The following is a 15,966-nucleotide window of genomic DNA, read 5'->3' on the forward strand; positions in this document are numbered from 1 at the left end:
CCTTCCACCTCTCCCCTGCCACCCACCACACAGAGATTTCCATCCCCTCCATCTTAGGCCCTTTCCCCTTTGGCACACCACCGCACCTCCAGACTTACCCAGTGTATTCAAGGGTGCAGATGGTACAAGCAGCTACAGGAGAGGGTAGAGATGCAATTTCAAAGGAAACCAACACACTTGGTGCTTGGTGTGTGGGGTCTCTGACGGGTGGCCGGGACTGCCCAGGGCCTGACAGGACAGGACTGGGTCGAGCCAATTCCACAGTAGGCCCACGACAGCCCAGTCCCAACAGTGGTGGTGCCCCTGTGATAATTTGTTGAAGAAAGGGAAAAACATCTCATGGCAGTAAGATGTGAGGGGAAAAAAAGTGTGAGAAACAGCCCTGCGGACAGCAAGGACAGAGGAGGAATGGGAAGAGGTGCTCCCGCGCTGCAGCTGGGGCTCCCTCGAGGCCTGTGAGGGGATCACACCCAAGCGGATTTTCCTGAGGGAGAGCAGCCTGTAGGGACAGTCCTGCTGGAGCAGGGGGAAGGAGTATGGAGCAGCTGAGAGGATCTGTTGTGGACCGACCCCGGCTCCTGTTCTTCCTCTTCCTGTACCACAGGGGGCAGTAGTGTAGAGGAGGTGGTAGCAAAGTAATAAAGTTGAGTCTGTAAATAAAGTAGGGGTGGTGGCAAAGTGTTTTTCTGTTTATTTTTTTGCCTCTTTCTCACTATCCAAATATTTTTTAACTGGTAACAAATCACATTTATTTTCCTCAAGTTGAGTCTGTTTTGCCTGTGAAGGTACTTGGCAAACAATTTAATTGTAAGAAGATTTTTACTTCATAGAGATCGCTGTTTTATTCTATTAAAAAAGCAGCATCATAATCCTGACTGCAGTGGAGCCATGACAAAGGCTGACAGCTCGTATTTGTCCTAACTGCCCCTTTTAGGATTTAAATAGCAGTCTTCAACTGCAGCCTACATCTGCTTTAGCTGGAAGTGAGTGAGAACATCCAAAATTTACAGAGACAAACCCCTTTCAGCCTCTGGACAACTGCCAAGCCATCATAAGCCACTGCTATTCTGTTTCCACTGTTTCACCTCTGAAAGGGCAACCCTACTATTTCACATATATTTAATATTAACATGAAAGTTATTACCCCTTCCAGGTTTAAGGTCTGGTTTTTAGCTCTAATCAGCAAAAAAAAAAAAAAAAAACCACCCACACTCACAACTGGTGATGTCAGTCCTTAACCCATGAAAGCTGCGGTTAAGGCAGCTGCTTCAAGAAGATCACAATAGCTTATTTGCGTTGTGCATAATCACCCTTCTTAAACGCTAAGTTATCTTGTTATTACAGAACTTTAATGCAGGTTAAAATCCTTTAAAATCTCTTATCTCATTACTCTTCTCATCTGTCAATAAATCACTGTATTGTGTATGACAAGAAATAGCTGGCTGCTGTATCCTTTGTAACAGTCTAACCCAAGAGTAAACATCATTTTAACAGACATTACTATTTCACATTATTTCTGCATATTAAACATTTAAAAATATACAAGTTACTTAAGCTTAAGCAATATGCTGAAATACAAAGGGTAAATCTTCTCCTTTATTAAGGCTTTAAAAAGACAGTACATTAGTTCTGTTCAGCCCTCCTTTTGCTGAAAAAAGTGGTTACGGTTCACTTCCCATGTCCTTGGCCATTTCCCTATTACACACTCAACTTCCACCTCACTAGCTGTGTGTTAGTTCTAACAAACCCCCTCCCCTTTGAAAGAACCTCACGTGCTTAAACAAAAGGGGGGCCCATCAGCACCTCTCTCTGCTCACTCCCTTCTTGCTCCGGGGTAATGGATCTTCCCAATTCTTGTGGTTCCATGATTATGGGTAGAAAATGTAGGACTTGTTCCTAACTTTAACAGCGCCAGCTCATCTTGGAAGGATTAAAAAAATAAAATCATGTGTTACCATACGCAACAGGCTAACACAATGAATGTGCATCAGCATAATAGATTACACAACTTTTTACAGTTTTGTTTGTGGATGAAGTTGTGCAAAGCCTACTGGTGTTAAACATTTGAAATGCAAAAACATCCCAACACGCAATTTGAAGCAGTAGCCTAGCTCCTGGCAGCTCCACACTTCCAGGAGAATCACATGTACTCCAGATACTTCGCATTGCTTTCCCCTCACGTCAGCAGCTCTAGTGAACAGGTCCAGATCATTCAGGCAAAGGGGACACAGACTTCCCATCTCCCAGCTGTGGTATACTTGAAGAAAAAAAAATACAAGTTTCGCAGTCCACATATGTGCAGGATAAAAATGCAGCCAGGATAGAACCATAGGAAGGTCCCTCAGCAACATCCTTGTTCAGTCATTTTTTTTGGTAAAGTCACACTGGAGACACACAAGTGCTTGGGACTGTGGACCCAGAAAGGGGCTACAGAAGACTTCTAGATTTCAGAGGCACAAGACAGGGACACTTCTATACATCCAGAGTCAGCTGAATGAAACAAACATTAAAAAAAAAATCTTTTGAATTCATCTACATTATCAAATATACTCAACAGCAAGATCGCTGCAACTCAACCATATGTGTTGATGCCTCATAGAGGCCAGAAGACCATTCTCAGCTGCTTTTCCAGTTCTCTTTTTCATCAGCATCTGAATGGGTATGTAGTGAATCCTGAGGAGGAGGAAAAAATATTAGAGATTTCTTGTTTGCCACTTCCTCTTGTTCCCCTTTACTCCTTACTCCAGCAGGAAGATCAAAGAATCCCACCCACCCCCCTTTTCCACCCATGTGGCCAGGAAGCATTATATAACCCCAACACTGCAGGAGATTTTGCTGCTAAGAGCTGCCCTGCTACATTCCCCCTCCCTGTGGTTTCATTTCTCCTGCCATTACAAGTTTTAGTTTGAATGATCTTGCTTAAGAAATAAAATAAAGCATCTCAGCCCAGACACCTGTCATCCTGGTTGCACAAGGCACTCTTTGCTGGCACAGGATTTTTCTTTACCTGGGTTAGAAGTTGATGACGTCTCAGTTGTCTATAAAACTGCAACACAGAAGGATCAGCTCTCACTACTTTTGGGTCAAAATCCAGAACACGGAGACCTGCAAGGCTACGGGCTCGAGAAAGGGCTACATAAGCCTGCCCACTTTCAAAGACACGAGACAGGGAGATTTCCACACAATCTAGAGACATGCCCTACCAAAGAGAGAGAAATCTGTTATACAGCACACACAAAGAACACCACATCGCATCAATACTAACCTATCCTGTGAGTTTGTCAAAGGCTGTACCATCCTCAATGTACAAGCCTGATGAGAAAGGAGGTCCCTTGTTTGACTATATATTTAACTGATTAAAGGATGGGAAACAGTAGAAAGAAAAGTCAGTGAATTGCTATCAGACAGTAGGATCCACTAACTCTTACAAGCCTGTTATTGTGTGAAATTCTACAAATCCCATGAACCCAACACAGCAGGGAAAGAAGTCCCACTGTCTCCACTCCTAGTAATTAACTGGAGGAGCCATCATTCTCAAGCAGTCCATCTGAGAGAGGGTTTGGGTTAGTCCTGGCACGCCTTGCCTGCATCAAAAGAAATTCCAGGAGGCAGCAAAATTTACAACGGCTTGGGAACAAGCTCATAGATCTCTTATATTGAGAGGAGTTTATCAGACTGTATGAAGTATTCCAGGGAGGTAGGAACTGTGAGAGTTACATTAAAAAAAATGCATCAAAAGGACAGTTTAGCCCAAATAGCACAGCTGTGACTACTGCAGCTTCCTCGGGTACACAAAGCAAACCTCAGGGTCATGAATGCTGATAACTAACAAGGAAACACAATCCTGACCAGTCCACACCAGTTAAGCACTGCTGATTTACAGTCCAACACCAAGTATGTAGACAGCAGCACCATTATGGAAACTCCAGGATCAAAGACAGGCTAGCAGTACTACTGCCTACCAAACTAAGCTTACAGACAAGCATCATGAACAGAAGAGATGCTGCCTTCCCTGCAACTAGAGACATACATACCCCAGAGCTTCCCCACAAGGACCTTTCATTTTTCCTTCCCATTTTACCAGCAATGCAAGCTCACCCAGGAGAGAAGGCTTACGGCAGTATACGAGCCTATAGATAGTTGTATAAGAACACCCACCTGACTCTTGTGAATGGAAATGGCCCATGCCAGTTTTAGGGGCAACTGTTGGCGACTCAGATGTACTCCAGGTGGCCCTTTGAAGACCCACCTCTCCATTTTGATGATTTGTGTGACCCCGCAGAGAAACCTCACCTTGGGCAGCCCTGTAGGAATAGAAAGGAAAGGGAATAGGAGAAAAACAAGGGTGTATTCCTGACACTCAACAGCAGGAAGCCAGCAGCCTTAAGAGCTGTTTTTTTCTTCTATCCCATACCAGTCTTTCATGAGTTTTAGGGCTACATTAGAAAATGTCCTCAAAAAAAAAAAAAAAAAAAGAGAGCCCACACATTAAGTAGGATGTCCTGAAATTAAATTTGGGACTTACTTAAGCAGATGAATTAAAGTCAGATAATTTATCAGTTGACATGCAGAGAAATACATGTTGCAGGTAACAGAACATTATTCTGAGGAAAATGAAAACAAACAAGACTTGTTTCAACAGCACAGAAAGAAATGCAAAATGAGCAAACGTATCCAGAGAATAAAGAGAAGCAAACATGGGAGGCCTTATAGATTAGGCTGCAGCTGATGCAGCAGATGACATGACAGCCTATGAGAACCACAAACCTCTTACTGCAGAGATCTCTTCCCTGCTTTCCCTCAGATTATTCTTAAACAATAAAGAAAATTAACAAGTCATTGTAGTCCATTACTTTATTTTTTTTAAGAAAACAGAGTTTACTTTACCCTTCTGATCACTTTCAAATCCCACAACAACTCCTCGTGCTCCATTCACCAGCCCTTGCGACACGTCCAGATTCTTAGCTAGCATCACCTACAGGGGAAAAAAAAAAAAAAATCCCTTTCTAGCCTGTTTAGCCACCTCCAGCTAAGCTTCTAGCCAGAAAGCGTAAGCATGGCCATGTTATCCTGTTGCAGGATAGAGCATAATCTCTGATTAAACTGAATTTATTGCACAGCCTTCCCTTCCTAGGATTCCCAGCTACATCATTCTGCAGCACTGAACGCTTCTCCCTTGAGCTGCTTCTGTCCACAGCTGCAATGTCAGATTCAGGGAACAGGTTTCCTCCTCCCAAATGACAACAAGCTTAGACATGTATAGTTTCTGGGAACAGCTGAGGAACACTTTCCAAAGGCACCCAGTGGTGCTGCTTTAACGCAACCCATTCTGCTTTGACAGCCCCAGCACACAGCAAAGAGCCCAGTACTTCACATTTGGCAATCTGTGTCTTGCTCTTACAGGTCAGGAAGGCTGCTATACCTGAAGCTGAGACTGCAGGCAAGGACTGCCTATACCCTCTGCTTCCTGGAAGCTTCTGTGCATGATGGGAAATGTGTGTCAAAGTCCTAGAGCTCACCACTGTCCATGGGACAGGGACCTGAGCTCAAATCAAGTCAACTTCTGTTTGGATTTGAAGCAGAAAGGACACAAAGGTTGGGCTAGTCTTCTGTTGGTATGGTTTTTCCATACATAATCTGCATTCTATACATTAATCTACTGTATATATTTATCTGCTGTTTATTTTTCTTACACCACTGGATCTGCTGGACTTTCTCAAACAAGCATACGTACACACACTCACCTGAGCTCCAACCTTTAACACAACTTTACCACCCACAGGACACTGAGCATCAATTAACTTCACGAGCATTGGGTCACTGTCCAAAGCCTCAAAAGTGTGCACTTCTCCTGTTAAGGAAAGAAAGGAGTCACAAATTACAGCCATTGGACATAAGCTATGCGGTGTTTGCAGGAGGCTCAGCTTTTATTTCTTACAGCAATTCCTCTTTCAATATCCATTCTCCTCTGCTGGTATGACACTTTCACACAAGCCCTGTTACATCCGACAGTGAAAAGCTCATTGGTACCTCTCCTCCCAGCACACCTCCCAGAGCACGAGAAGGCTCGGGAATTAAAGACCACCAATTAAACAGGAATTGATCAGTTGCCACTTTGAGCATAGAACCAGTTCCACTCACTGCCAACACCAGATCTCCAAAGACGACTAAGGAGGAATCCTTGGTCCTGACAAGGAGGCAAAAATGAAACAGCCTGATAACTCAAGCAGCATCGGTTAGACCATGGCCTGAAATGCTACAGAAGGAAGAAGCAGGGGTGTGGAGGCACTAGTGACCCACCCTATCCCATTGCAAGCAATAAGTTCACTGTCTACTGCACACTAAGAAGTAACAAAGCGGATTTAAAAGAAATTTGTGAAATTTCTCTCCAGGCAGCTCAACTCCTACACGCACAGCTCAGACTAGCACTGCTGTGCATGACAGAACACCGATTCCTCCTGTCACCGCAATATCCCCATTGCATCCTCTTAGAGCTCAGCCCTGAAGCCAGCAGCTTCCTGCACAAAGGTCACCTGATAGCTGTTGCAAGCGTTTCTCATTAGTTAGTTCTACGTCATCTTTGTGAGTGCAGAGCCGCGTAGCCAGGATCCCATCACGCTCAGACCTGTTAGTAGCTGTCTGCATCAGCAGACTGGTAACCTCCTCTGTGCACCTGGGGATCCAAAAAAGGGGATTATTATTGAAAGTGATCAGGAATGTGTCTTGAGCAGCAGCAACTCCCACATAGCTACATCAGGCTTTGCAAGCCCAAGCCTCTAGCAAGAAGGGTGGAGAGAGGTAACTACACAAAGTTGGAGAGCCACACAAGTGTGTGCCCCAGTCCGTGCCCAGCCATTGCCAGTTTGACATCCATTGCATTCCCTAGCAGAAGTTGCAAATAGGGACCCTAGAAAGGGTCCTTCCTTACCATAGCAGCATACAGTAAACCACCTTACCTTGACTAATGCGTTCATAGCTATTGCCCCCAGCCCCAAATCCCTCATAGAGAACACGAGGAAGAGGTGACAAATGGCTCTTGCCTCTGCTCCATCAGCAGGCAACAGAAAGAGAGCTGAGTTTCTCCTCACCTGCCTAAACGGACTGCACTCAGGAGCGAGATAAACGTCTTATCGGTCTGTCTCCGCACTTCAGTGAGCTCCATGTTTATGTGGATGCATTTCCTCCAGCTTTTTGCCTGGCAAGTCATTTTCTTGTTAAGAAAGGACTGACAAAGTATGAGGGCAAGCTTAGGGACAGCTTTCTACCTGGAAGCAGAACTTGATTTCTTCATTAGCCTTGCACACTGGGGGTAGCTGCAAGAAGTCCCCACAGATGATTAGCTGAATTCCTCCAAAAGGCTCATCCCGTTTCCTTACTGCTCTGAAAAGGAAGGAAGAGAAATTCCGAATGCCCTCCAAGACTTGACCATAGTCAAGTCTCAGAAGTTACTTCTCTGAAGTTACTTCTCTGTCAGTATGTTTAAACACTTGCGTTAAAAGATGGCTATCCTCAGCCGTATGAGAACAGTTTAAATAATTAAGCAGTACATTCATTTTTCTCTGTGTATCCACCCAAAATGTCATTGTCAGTCTTCGTTCTTCAGTAGCTGTTACAGCTACTTCCTGCTCCTCAACGTTCAGCATCAAGACAAGTTTATTGGTTCACAGTGCAAGCTCCGGTACTGTGACATGGAGTCAGAAAGTGCTGGAAGCCTGAGCTGAAATCTAGCTTTGACCTGGGATAAACACAGCAAGCTTGGTCCAGGAAACAAGAAATAAATGCTAGGAACAGAATAGACAACTGTGTTCTAGACTCAGCTCTCTATAGACAGCATATCGCTCTGGAGATGGAAACTGCAACCAGAACAGCCAGAGCTGGGAAGATGTGGACACAATCAAAACTTATCTCAAGCTAAAGGTCTGTCCTAATGCTGGCTATGATATCAGGCTTTCCTTTCAGAAAAGAAGCAACCTGAAAGTATAGGAAAACTCACTTTTTTTTAGTTGTTTGACCTGACACTCACTCACCTCGCCACTGCCTCTAGCTTGTCAAAGAACTTGCCATCCACCATTGAGATCTCATCGATAATTAAGTGCTGGCAGGCCAGCCAGTGCTGGCGCACTCCAGGTCTCTCTGCCAGCTGGATACACTGCTCTAGCGGCGCCTTCCCAGAGCCAATCCCTAGCAGGGGAGAAGAAAGCAAGCTTTGGGAAGCTCCTAACCTCTTGGGTAGGGAGCAGGAGCCCTCAGCTCCTTGATGCTTGGCCGACCATTACCTGCAAAGGCATGGAGAGTCGTGCCACCGATGTGGCAAGCTGCCACCCCGGTGCTGGCTGTGGCATAGGTGCTGTTTGGAGGGAGGGAGCCCACGACCTTCTTCAGCAGGAATGACTTCCCGGTCCCTAGGGGGAGGCAGAGGAAACCTCTTTCACCCCCGGCTCCCCTCCCGGGGCTGCGCTCACTCCCGGAGGGGAGTCAGAACCGCAGGGGCGCGGGAAGCGGCAGCTGGGGGCCGAGTGTTTCCCCCGGTGACGGCCTCCCCCGGCCCTCACCCGCGCAGCCGGTGAAGAAGACGCCCTTCCCGCTGCGCACCGCGCCCAGCACCGCCTCCTGCTCCGCCGAGAGCCTCGCCGGGGGCCGCCGCTCCGCACGAGGCACCTGCGGGACGGGAGCACCGTGAGGGCGGCGGCGGCTCACCGGGGCCGCCCCACCCCGCCCCGTCCCATCCCGGGGCCTCACCTCCGCCGGGCGCTGCCCCGGCTCCTCACCGCCACCCTCCTCCCGGGGGCGGCCGGGGCGGCGCAGCACGTCCCGCTCCCGCAGCGGGCTGATGATGGCGAAGGCGGGCGGCGGCCGGGCCAGCAGGCGGGGGCAGCGCGGGGCGCCCCGCGGCCCGGCGGCCAGCTTGTGCCGCAGCAGGCGGAGGAAGCGGCGGAGGGCGTCGGGCGGGCAGTCGGACAGCAGCAGCTGGGCGCCGCCCGGGGCCAGCCGCACCGCCGCCCGCCCCTCGCCGGCGAACCGGGCGAAGAGCCGCACGGCGTCGCCGCTCAGCGGGAAGCTCAGCGCCGTGCCGGTGCCGGTACCGCCGAGCACCCGCAGCACCGGCTGCCGCAGCTCGTTGCGGCCCAGCAGCACCAGCGCGCCCCGCACCACGCGGCGCCGCGGGGCCGCCCCGCCCGGCAGCGGCTCCTCCACGGCCACGGTGCAGCGCAGCTCCGCCGCCGCCATCTTAGGGCCGCCGCCCGTTCAAACCGGCCGCGTGCCGCCGCCGCCAATCAGCGCCGGGGGCTTTAACTCGGCGGCCAGTAGGAGGCGGGCGGGCGGCCGAGCCGGGCGTTGCGTCACGCGTTGCTAGGCGGCGGGACGCCGCGCGCAGCCATGGCGGCCCGCGGCGGGGAGCGGGAGCAGCCGGACCCGGTGCAGCTGGACCGGCTGCTGGGCGAGCGCGTGCGGAAGGAGCTGCGGTGCCTCAGGCTGCGCACCGAGCGCGGCCTGAACCCGCTCAGACGCGGTGAGGCGGCCGGGCCGGGGCCCCCGGGGCTCAGCGGGCCGCGAGGCACCCCCGGGCAGCTCGCCCTCAGCACCCACAGCCATGGCACCCAGGGCATGCTTTCCACTTTCCAACTGGGAACTCTCCTTTCCTTCTCAAAAGCCGCTTTTCCTTTACAGCTTCAGAGAAATAGTTGGGCTCAGACTGGGGAAATAACCACAAACAACATTTGCAGTGATAGATAACCTATACCTGGTTGTGATGCTAAGCGTGCATTAAGGCAATTCACTTAATTCCTTTTTCAGTTCACACGGTCACCAAGAAGCCTATGTCTTGGCACGACAATATAGAAGAGCCTGCAGATGGTAAGAAATCTCTGAACCACTTGTGATAGCTATGAGAAAACAACCAACTGCTTCCCACCTTGGCTGTCTTGCTATTGTTTGGATGGGGTTGAGACATCCCACTCTGGCATACATCTACACCATTGATTTGTATTTTGTTAGGTTTTAAACATACCACCTACCTTTCATGTGTATTTATGTCTCTTAAACCAACAGAAAAGTTTCTGAATGTTATTCATCATGCTGCACTGGAGCCAACAAAGAAATATTCAGAGCCACAAACTGAAAGCCAGGAAATAGGCTGGAACACAACACCTTTGGTGAGTAGAGGGCTTAAGGATTCAGCTCTTTGCATGAGTGTGGGGAAGTGAGTTTATATAGCCAGGATTCCTAATACTGTTTCAAAAATGAAATTCTCCCTTTTCACAAGGTTCTACTGTACTGAAACAGTGAACATTATATACTAAGTGGCTACTACTCGTTCTAGAAAAGCACATGACTCTTCAGCCTATAATTGTTTTCCAGATCGATGTAGACCGCACTGATCGCAGACTCTACTTCCCACGCCGGAAAACGGAGATCACTAAACTAGGTAGCTGCCGTGTAGCATCTTGAAGGAGCAGTATGAGAAGCTGCAGTAGGAGAATGGCAAAGCCACACAACATAGACTGAGGCAGTTAGTGACATATAATGCATTAGACCCTGTTCGTTAGTAGGTGAATGTGGTAGATTTCTGGCACCAGAAGATTGCAAGAAAAGGGAGGAGAGAACCCATCTGTCTAGATTTGCAGCCTGACAATAGTTACAGAAATAAACCTATTAATAAGACCTTTACATTTGTCTTACTCCTGTTTCCAAAACCATCTACACGAGTAGTCTAAGAAAACCCTTCAGCTTTTTGACAGGCTTCAGACTTCTCATTTTGACATGAGCAACATGACCCAGAATTCAAGTTCACAAAGTACATATCAACAGCAGCTGTGGAAAAAGCTGTCAGAATGAAGGGAACACAGCAGATTTCAGCCACCGTTCATAACACAACTAAATATGAATTAGACATAGGAGTTGAGTTCTGTGTAAACTATTTAATACGTTCACACACCAAAGGTTTAAATAGCAAGCAATCATTCAGCAGAACAGACAGTAAGAAATTAGTGATAAGGCACTAATTTCCACTGACTTTTTTCTTGCTATTTGGAAGCATCCTGCTTGCTCTACAGTTAGCTGCCTGGAGACAGCAGAAACACCTTCCAACACACAGAGACAAAAGAGCCCCGCTGGGGAGCACAATCCTCTTAGTGTGCTCGGCTCTTCATTTTCTGCCGTGTTCTCTTGCCAGGTCTCTTCTGCAAAAAGAGGATGAATTCAGATTTTTATTTTTGATGTCCTAACTTCATTCTAGCTCTATAACATGGGGAAGATACTAAAGAGAGATTATGTGGTAGTACCTCTGGAGAAGAAGGTTTGGGGACAGAGGTAGCAACAAACAATACATGCTAATTCCCCCACTTATTTCCCTGCTCAGACACCAAACCACCACCCTCAGCCCCCTGTCTGCAATTGAATTGTTACTTCCAGATGCTGGAGGTGCTGATCATCTACTCAGGTCTTCCTCCGAGGCAAGGGCTGGCTTCCTAACAAAAAAGGATCACTTGCACACAACATTGTACTTACATTGAGGGCTTTTTTTCCTCCTTTTCCTGGGCCTTTATTGTGAGCGACTTTTGACTTGAAGCCAGACACATCGTTAAAGCTGTCCTTTGTGTTCCACTTTGAGCCTTTTTTCTTCCCACCAAAACCAAACTTCTGATTTTTGTATCGTCTTTTGGCATTTGGTCTGAAAAACAACCCAGCACCACCACTGCTTAGAAACCTTGCCTTAGGAAGTTCCTAAGAAGGAAGTACACGTATCTGCTGATGGACTCCCATCAGCCATTGTAAACCTTTCCTCTCTTATTGAAGAGGCAGAAATTAGCACCTTCCAGCCTCTGCTCTATTGGGCCACAGTTATCTCTAAGGACAGAAAAACACTTGGGACTTATTTTTCACCAATATTAATTCAAACATCTTTCTTGTTTTACAAAACTGGAAAAAAAACAGAGACTCTGCCTTTAAATATCTTTCTTTCTTAATCTCACCCTTTCTTCATCCGTTGATTAGCACTGCCTTTTTTTTTTCCCTGAGACGAAGTCTGCTCTTCATCTAGAAAATCCAGCTTGTCAGAGAGACCTGCAAGAGCAAAGGCAAATGCTCAGCTACCACCACGGAAGATGAGAGTTTTCAGTCTAAGCAATATTGACGAGTCACGCTCACTGAAGACCAGCTACTTGGAAGGATTTTCACTGCCACATGCATATGATTCCGTACAGCAGCAGCAGCCTTTCAAGCTAACTGCCCAGCAGTACAGACTGACACCACACATCACAGTACCGTACATTCTTCACGCATTTACACTATTTCCATTACACATTTACTCCCTTAGACAAGTTAGCTGTACCTTTCTGGTATTTCTTGACTGCATTCAACATATTTTTCTTCTCCTTTTGCCTCCTCTGGAGAATTTCTATTTGTACCTGAGAATGTTAGAAGGCAGAACGTTAGTATTGTTTCTTCTAGTGCCCCACACTTTTTTTTTTTTTTAAAGGTATCCCATGTTTTGCTTTGTCTCCTGTCAAAGTATCTATACAAAAGACTAGACAGATTCCATATATTTTAGCCTGCCTCCTGGGATCTCACTTCCTAAGCTCCTCACTCAGGCTCCACATTCTTGTCATAGATATGTCTCTTTTGTAGCTCCTCCTCACCTTCTTTCCATATTTTCTCATTGCACGGAGCTGTTTTGCTTTTTCAGACTTCTCCATCGCTTCCTGTTTACTCTTAAGCTTCTGACGAATCTGGGGGAAAATAAACAAACAATCAAAATTGATCAGTAATGCAAAAGTAATGCTGTGCAGTCCTGTAATCAATAATCATGTGAACAACAGCAGTGAATGCCAAAAGAAAATACCTCTCAATCAGATAATATGTAATTTATCTCCAAAATTACTCGCTGGCTACCTCTTTGATACAATATTATTTTCTCTGGTATATGCGCTGATTATAAGGCATAATTTACTTTCAGTTCAAGGCTGGGAGTTACTACAAAAAATCCTGAACTAATCTGTAGCCAAAATCTTATTCAAAAGACAAAATTCACACAGACAAAACAAAGCCTTATACAAATGGGCTCTACTGGAACTGCTAAACAAGAGTATCTTGTCACATACTGTCAATATACTCGGGTACACGTAGAAGACTTGATAGTTTCTTTCTTGCCATTATTAAAAAAAAAATAAAGCTCTTCTATAGAGTCAAAAATCCTTTCATGCGATAGAAAACTGATTTTCTATTCATTCCTGGTGCACAAACATTTCTGTAAGGAATTTCTGTTACAAGGGATTACAAAGATTCCAACGCAGATCTTCTGAGGCTGTGACTGCAGTAGGAGATAAAAGCCTCTGTTCTTCAAGCAGAAGCCAGCAAAAGAAAGGAACCGTAATGTGTAGAGTTGAGTTAAACCTCAGCACAAACTATTAATGATTATCTTCTCTAAGAAGATCCTATCAGCATCAGAACAATGACCAAAACACACATGAACTCCAGCTCATGTCTCACTTATACGATGTAGATTCTTCCAAGAATTACAGCTCCATTTGGAACAAAGACCACAATCGAGAAGCAACTTTGTGAAACTCTTACCTCCCACACAAATCTGACTTACTATCCATGATAGTTTAATTCAATACCACACAGTTTAAAATCAGAGAGACCAAATATGCTGAGTATAAACAAAGGGTGATACTTAAATGGGGAAAAAGGATCACGTTAATGCCCCTGTTCACTGCGAGTTTTAGGACAGAGAGCATAAACACAGCCAACTTTACGACTGCTGTTACATATATGGAGAAGAAATCTCCATTTTTAATACTAATTACATTCAGGACAGAATATAAATCACACTCTTCTACTCTACATTCCAGCCTGTTATGGAAACCCCTACATTGCACAGAAACATCTGTGCAGGAAGACATTTCCTACCATAAAAAAAAAATATCAGACTTGAACATTGTCACTGATCTTTGTCAAAGAGGTAAAGGTAACTATTGCCAAACCACACAGTTAGTACATAAAATAGGCTAAAACCAACACACAGCACAGGAAAGAAAGCTATTTTTCACTGCACATACCTTCTGCATCTGTTGGTCTGATTTGGCCATCTCTGCAAAGTAATCATCTGGCCTTCTAGTAGGAACTTTGAGCTTCCGCAACCTAGGGAGGGCTTCCAGGACCGCTGCCTGAGCCTGGCGGTAGCTAGGGAGACAGCACAACAGCAGCTCTGTCAGAGGGTACCAAGCATCGCGCAGCGCTGATCTAAGCTCTCATTGCATAAGATAGCTGATACTGGGATCTAACAAAAATTAATCTAGAATTATATCAACATTCATACCCTACAGCATTCAGTGCTACTAAAAGCGATTTAGGTTTTGGTACAATATTAATGCTGACATCTTCCGCACAGACATTGATCTAGTTTCCAGCTACGGTTTTATACGCTGTATAAAGTGTATATCACGTATAAGCATGCTGACCCTACAAGAAATCTCTCTTTTTTATACTTACAAGCTCATCTCTCTCTGGAAATCATTCTCAGGGTCCACAGCATCTTTGTCAGTAGTATTCTGTGAGACAGATTCCACAACGTTTGTAACCGGACCCAAAGTCACATCCAGCCTTTCCACCCAAGCTAGCTGCTGTCTGAATTCAGCCAGGCACTGCTTCAAACCTTCCTGTGAAAAGGAAGCACAGCTCTGAGCAACAAGACACAAAAACTACTATTCAAGCTCACCACAAATGAATATCCAGGTCACAAAATGGACTGCTCCTCAGCAGCAGTTTGATTATTCCCAAAAGTACCAGAGCAATGCAAGCTGGAAGGGAACTCTGGAAAGCATTCATCTCCCCGCTGGAGCAGGACCAAACACAGCGGATCAGCTCAACCTCAGCTTTGCCAAGTATCGAAGCACCTAGGAATGGAAACTCTGGTGCCTGAGTGGTTCTCTGAAACACTCTGCGCCACCTCCAGGCACTGGAGTTCTTCCTGAGCCCAAGTTGACCTCCCCATGCCACCCCACGCCTCCTTCCCCTGCTCCCACCCCACCCCAGAAGGCTCTGGCTCCAGCATGACCCCAGCCCCACTGGGAGCTGCCCACCCTGCACCCCACTTGATACCAAGTCAGAAGGATGTATGGGTCTCTCCCTCTTAGAATTACAGGGCCAAATCTGAAATGAATATCTTAAAATTTGTCCAAATCTGAAATGAATGTCTTATGAACAGATAAGCCAAACCTTTACTATACTTAGTTAGATAGAAGTTTAGAAATTTTTTAAGCGTAAAGGAGGACGTGTCTGAGAAGATGAGGAGAGGAACTCATGGCATGGACGCGTGCTTGGACATGTAAGTGACTTAGCTCAGCATGCGTGCCTGAGTTAACTACCAACAAACATCAGAAGATCCCCAAAGACCACCACCAGAAGAAACAAATGATCATGCATCAGGGATATTTAGACACTTTAACGAGTTCCGGGAAATAGCGTGGATATGTTAGTTATCTTTCTTTTTTAAATCGATTTTGATTGTAAATAACCCCCATAACCTGGGCAATTCGGCACTCACACATGGGTGAGCGATCCCCTGGGTGTCTGGCCCCATAATTAAAGAACGCCAGCTTTCTAAAACCCCAAATCGAGCCTGAGAGAGTTTCTTTGACCGACTTTTCGGCTAACACGCTCACCACATCGTTGGGCTGCTTCGGCCGCCCCTCCAGCACCACGTTGAGCCCCGGCTTCAGCGCGCCCTTGGCGAAGGCCTCCTGGAGCTGCGGAGAGAACAGGAGCAGGGTCAGGAGCAGGGCCGGGGCCAGGCCGCCCCGCGGGGCCGGCACCGGGCTCACCTCCGAGTCCGAGAGGGAGGAATCCTCCGAGCCGGAGTCCGCGGAGTCCTCAGACAGTCCCCCGAGCGGCGCCATCTTCTCGCCGCCGCCTGCGGGCACGCGCTCGCCACCTCCCCTTCCGCCGGGGCCGCGGTTGCCGGGA

The 15,966-nt window shown here is 46.9% G+C and overlaps 3 protein-coding genes across 3 annotated transcripts; 1 reads left to right on the forward strand and 2 right to left on the reverse strand.

Moving 5' to 3' along the window:
* Positions 1–1,589: 1,589 nt before the first annotated feature.
* On the reverse strand, positions 1,590–9,243 carry PIF1 (PIF1 5'-to-3' DNA helicase). Its single transcript, XM_040566093.1, has 12 exons — positions 8,740–9,243; positions 8,553–8,658; positions 8,277–8,402; positions 8,028–8,181; positions 7,266–7,380; positions 7,089–7,195; positions 6,534–6,673; positions 5,745–5,851; positions 4,888–4,975; positions 4,159–4,304; positions 3,008–3,199; positions 1,590–2,673 (listed from the first exon to the last, which is right to left on the reverse strand). The coding sequence occupies exons 1-12, from the start codon at positions 9,226–9,228 to the stop codon at positions 2,617–2,619; spliced, it is 1,827 nt and encodes a 608-aa protein (XP_040422027.1). The 5' UTR covers positions 9,229–9,243; the 3' UTR covers positions 1,590–2,616.
* An 84-nt stretch (positions 9,244–9,327) lies between these two features.
* On the forward strand, positions 9,328–10,668 carry FAM183A (family with sequence similarity 183 member A). Its single transcript, XM_040566125.1, has 4 exons — positions 9,328–9,511; positions 9,796–9,855; positions 10,051–10,154; positions 10,360–10,668. The coding sequence occupies exons 1-4, from the start codon at positions 9,379–9,381 to the stop codon at positions 10,447–10,449; spliced, it is 387 nt and encodes a 128-aa protein (XP_040422059.1). The 5' UTR covers positions 9,328–9,378; the 3' UTR covers positions 10,450–10,668.
* A 236-nt stretch (positions 10,669–10,904) lies between these two features.
* Positions 10,905–15,953, reverse strand: EBNA1BP2 (EBNA1 binding protein 2). Its single transcript, XM_040566113.1, has 9 exons — positions 15,825–15,953; positions 15,666–15,749; positions 14,494–14,660; positions 14,061–14,184; positions 12,639–12,728; positions 12,332–12,407; positions 11,973–12,063; positions 11,509–11,671; positions 10,905–11,180 (listed from the first exon to the last, which is right to left on the reverse strand). Exons 1-9 carry the CDS (start codon positions 15,897–15,899, stop codon positions 11,130–11,132), a joined length of 921 nt encoding a protein of 306 aa, XP_040422047.1. The 5' UTR covers positions 15,900–15,953; the 3' UTR covers positions 10,905–11,129.
* Positions 15,954–15,966: the final 13 nt, after the last annotated feature.

The sequence above is a fragment of the Cygnus olor genome, chromosome 8 (assembly GCF_009769625.2).
Source record: "Cygnus olor isolate bCygOlo1 chromosome 8, bCygOlo1.pri.v2, whole genome shotgun sequence".
In the NCBI taxonomy this organism is placed as follows: Eukaryota; Metazoa; Chordata; class Aves; order Anseriformes; family Anatidae; genus Cygnus; species Cygnus olor.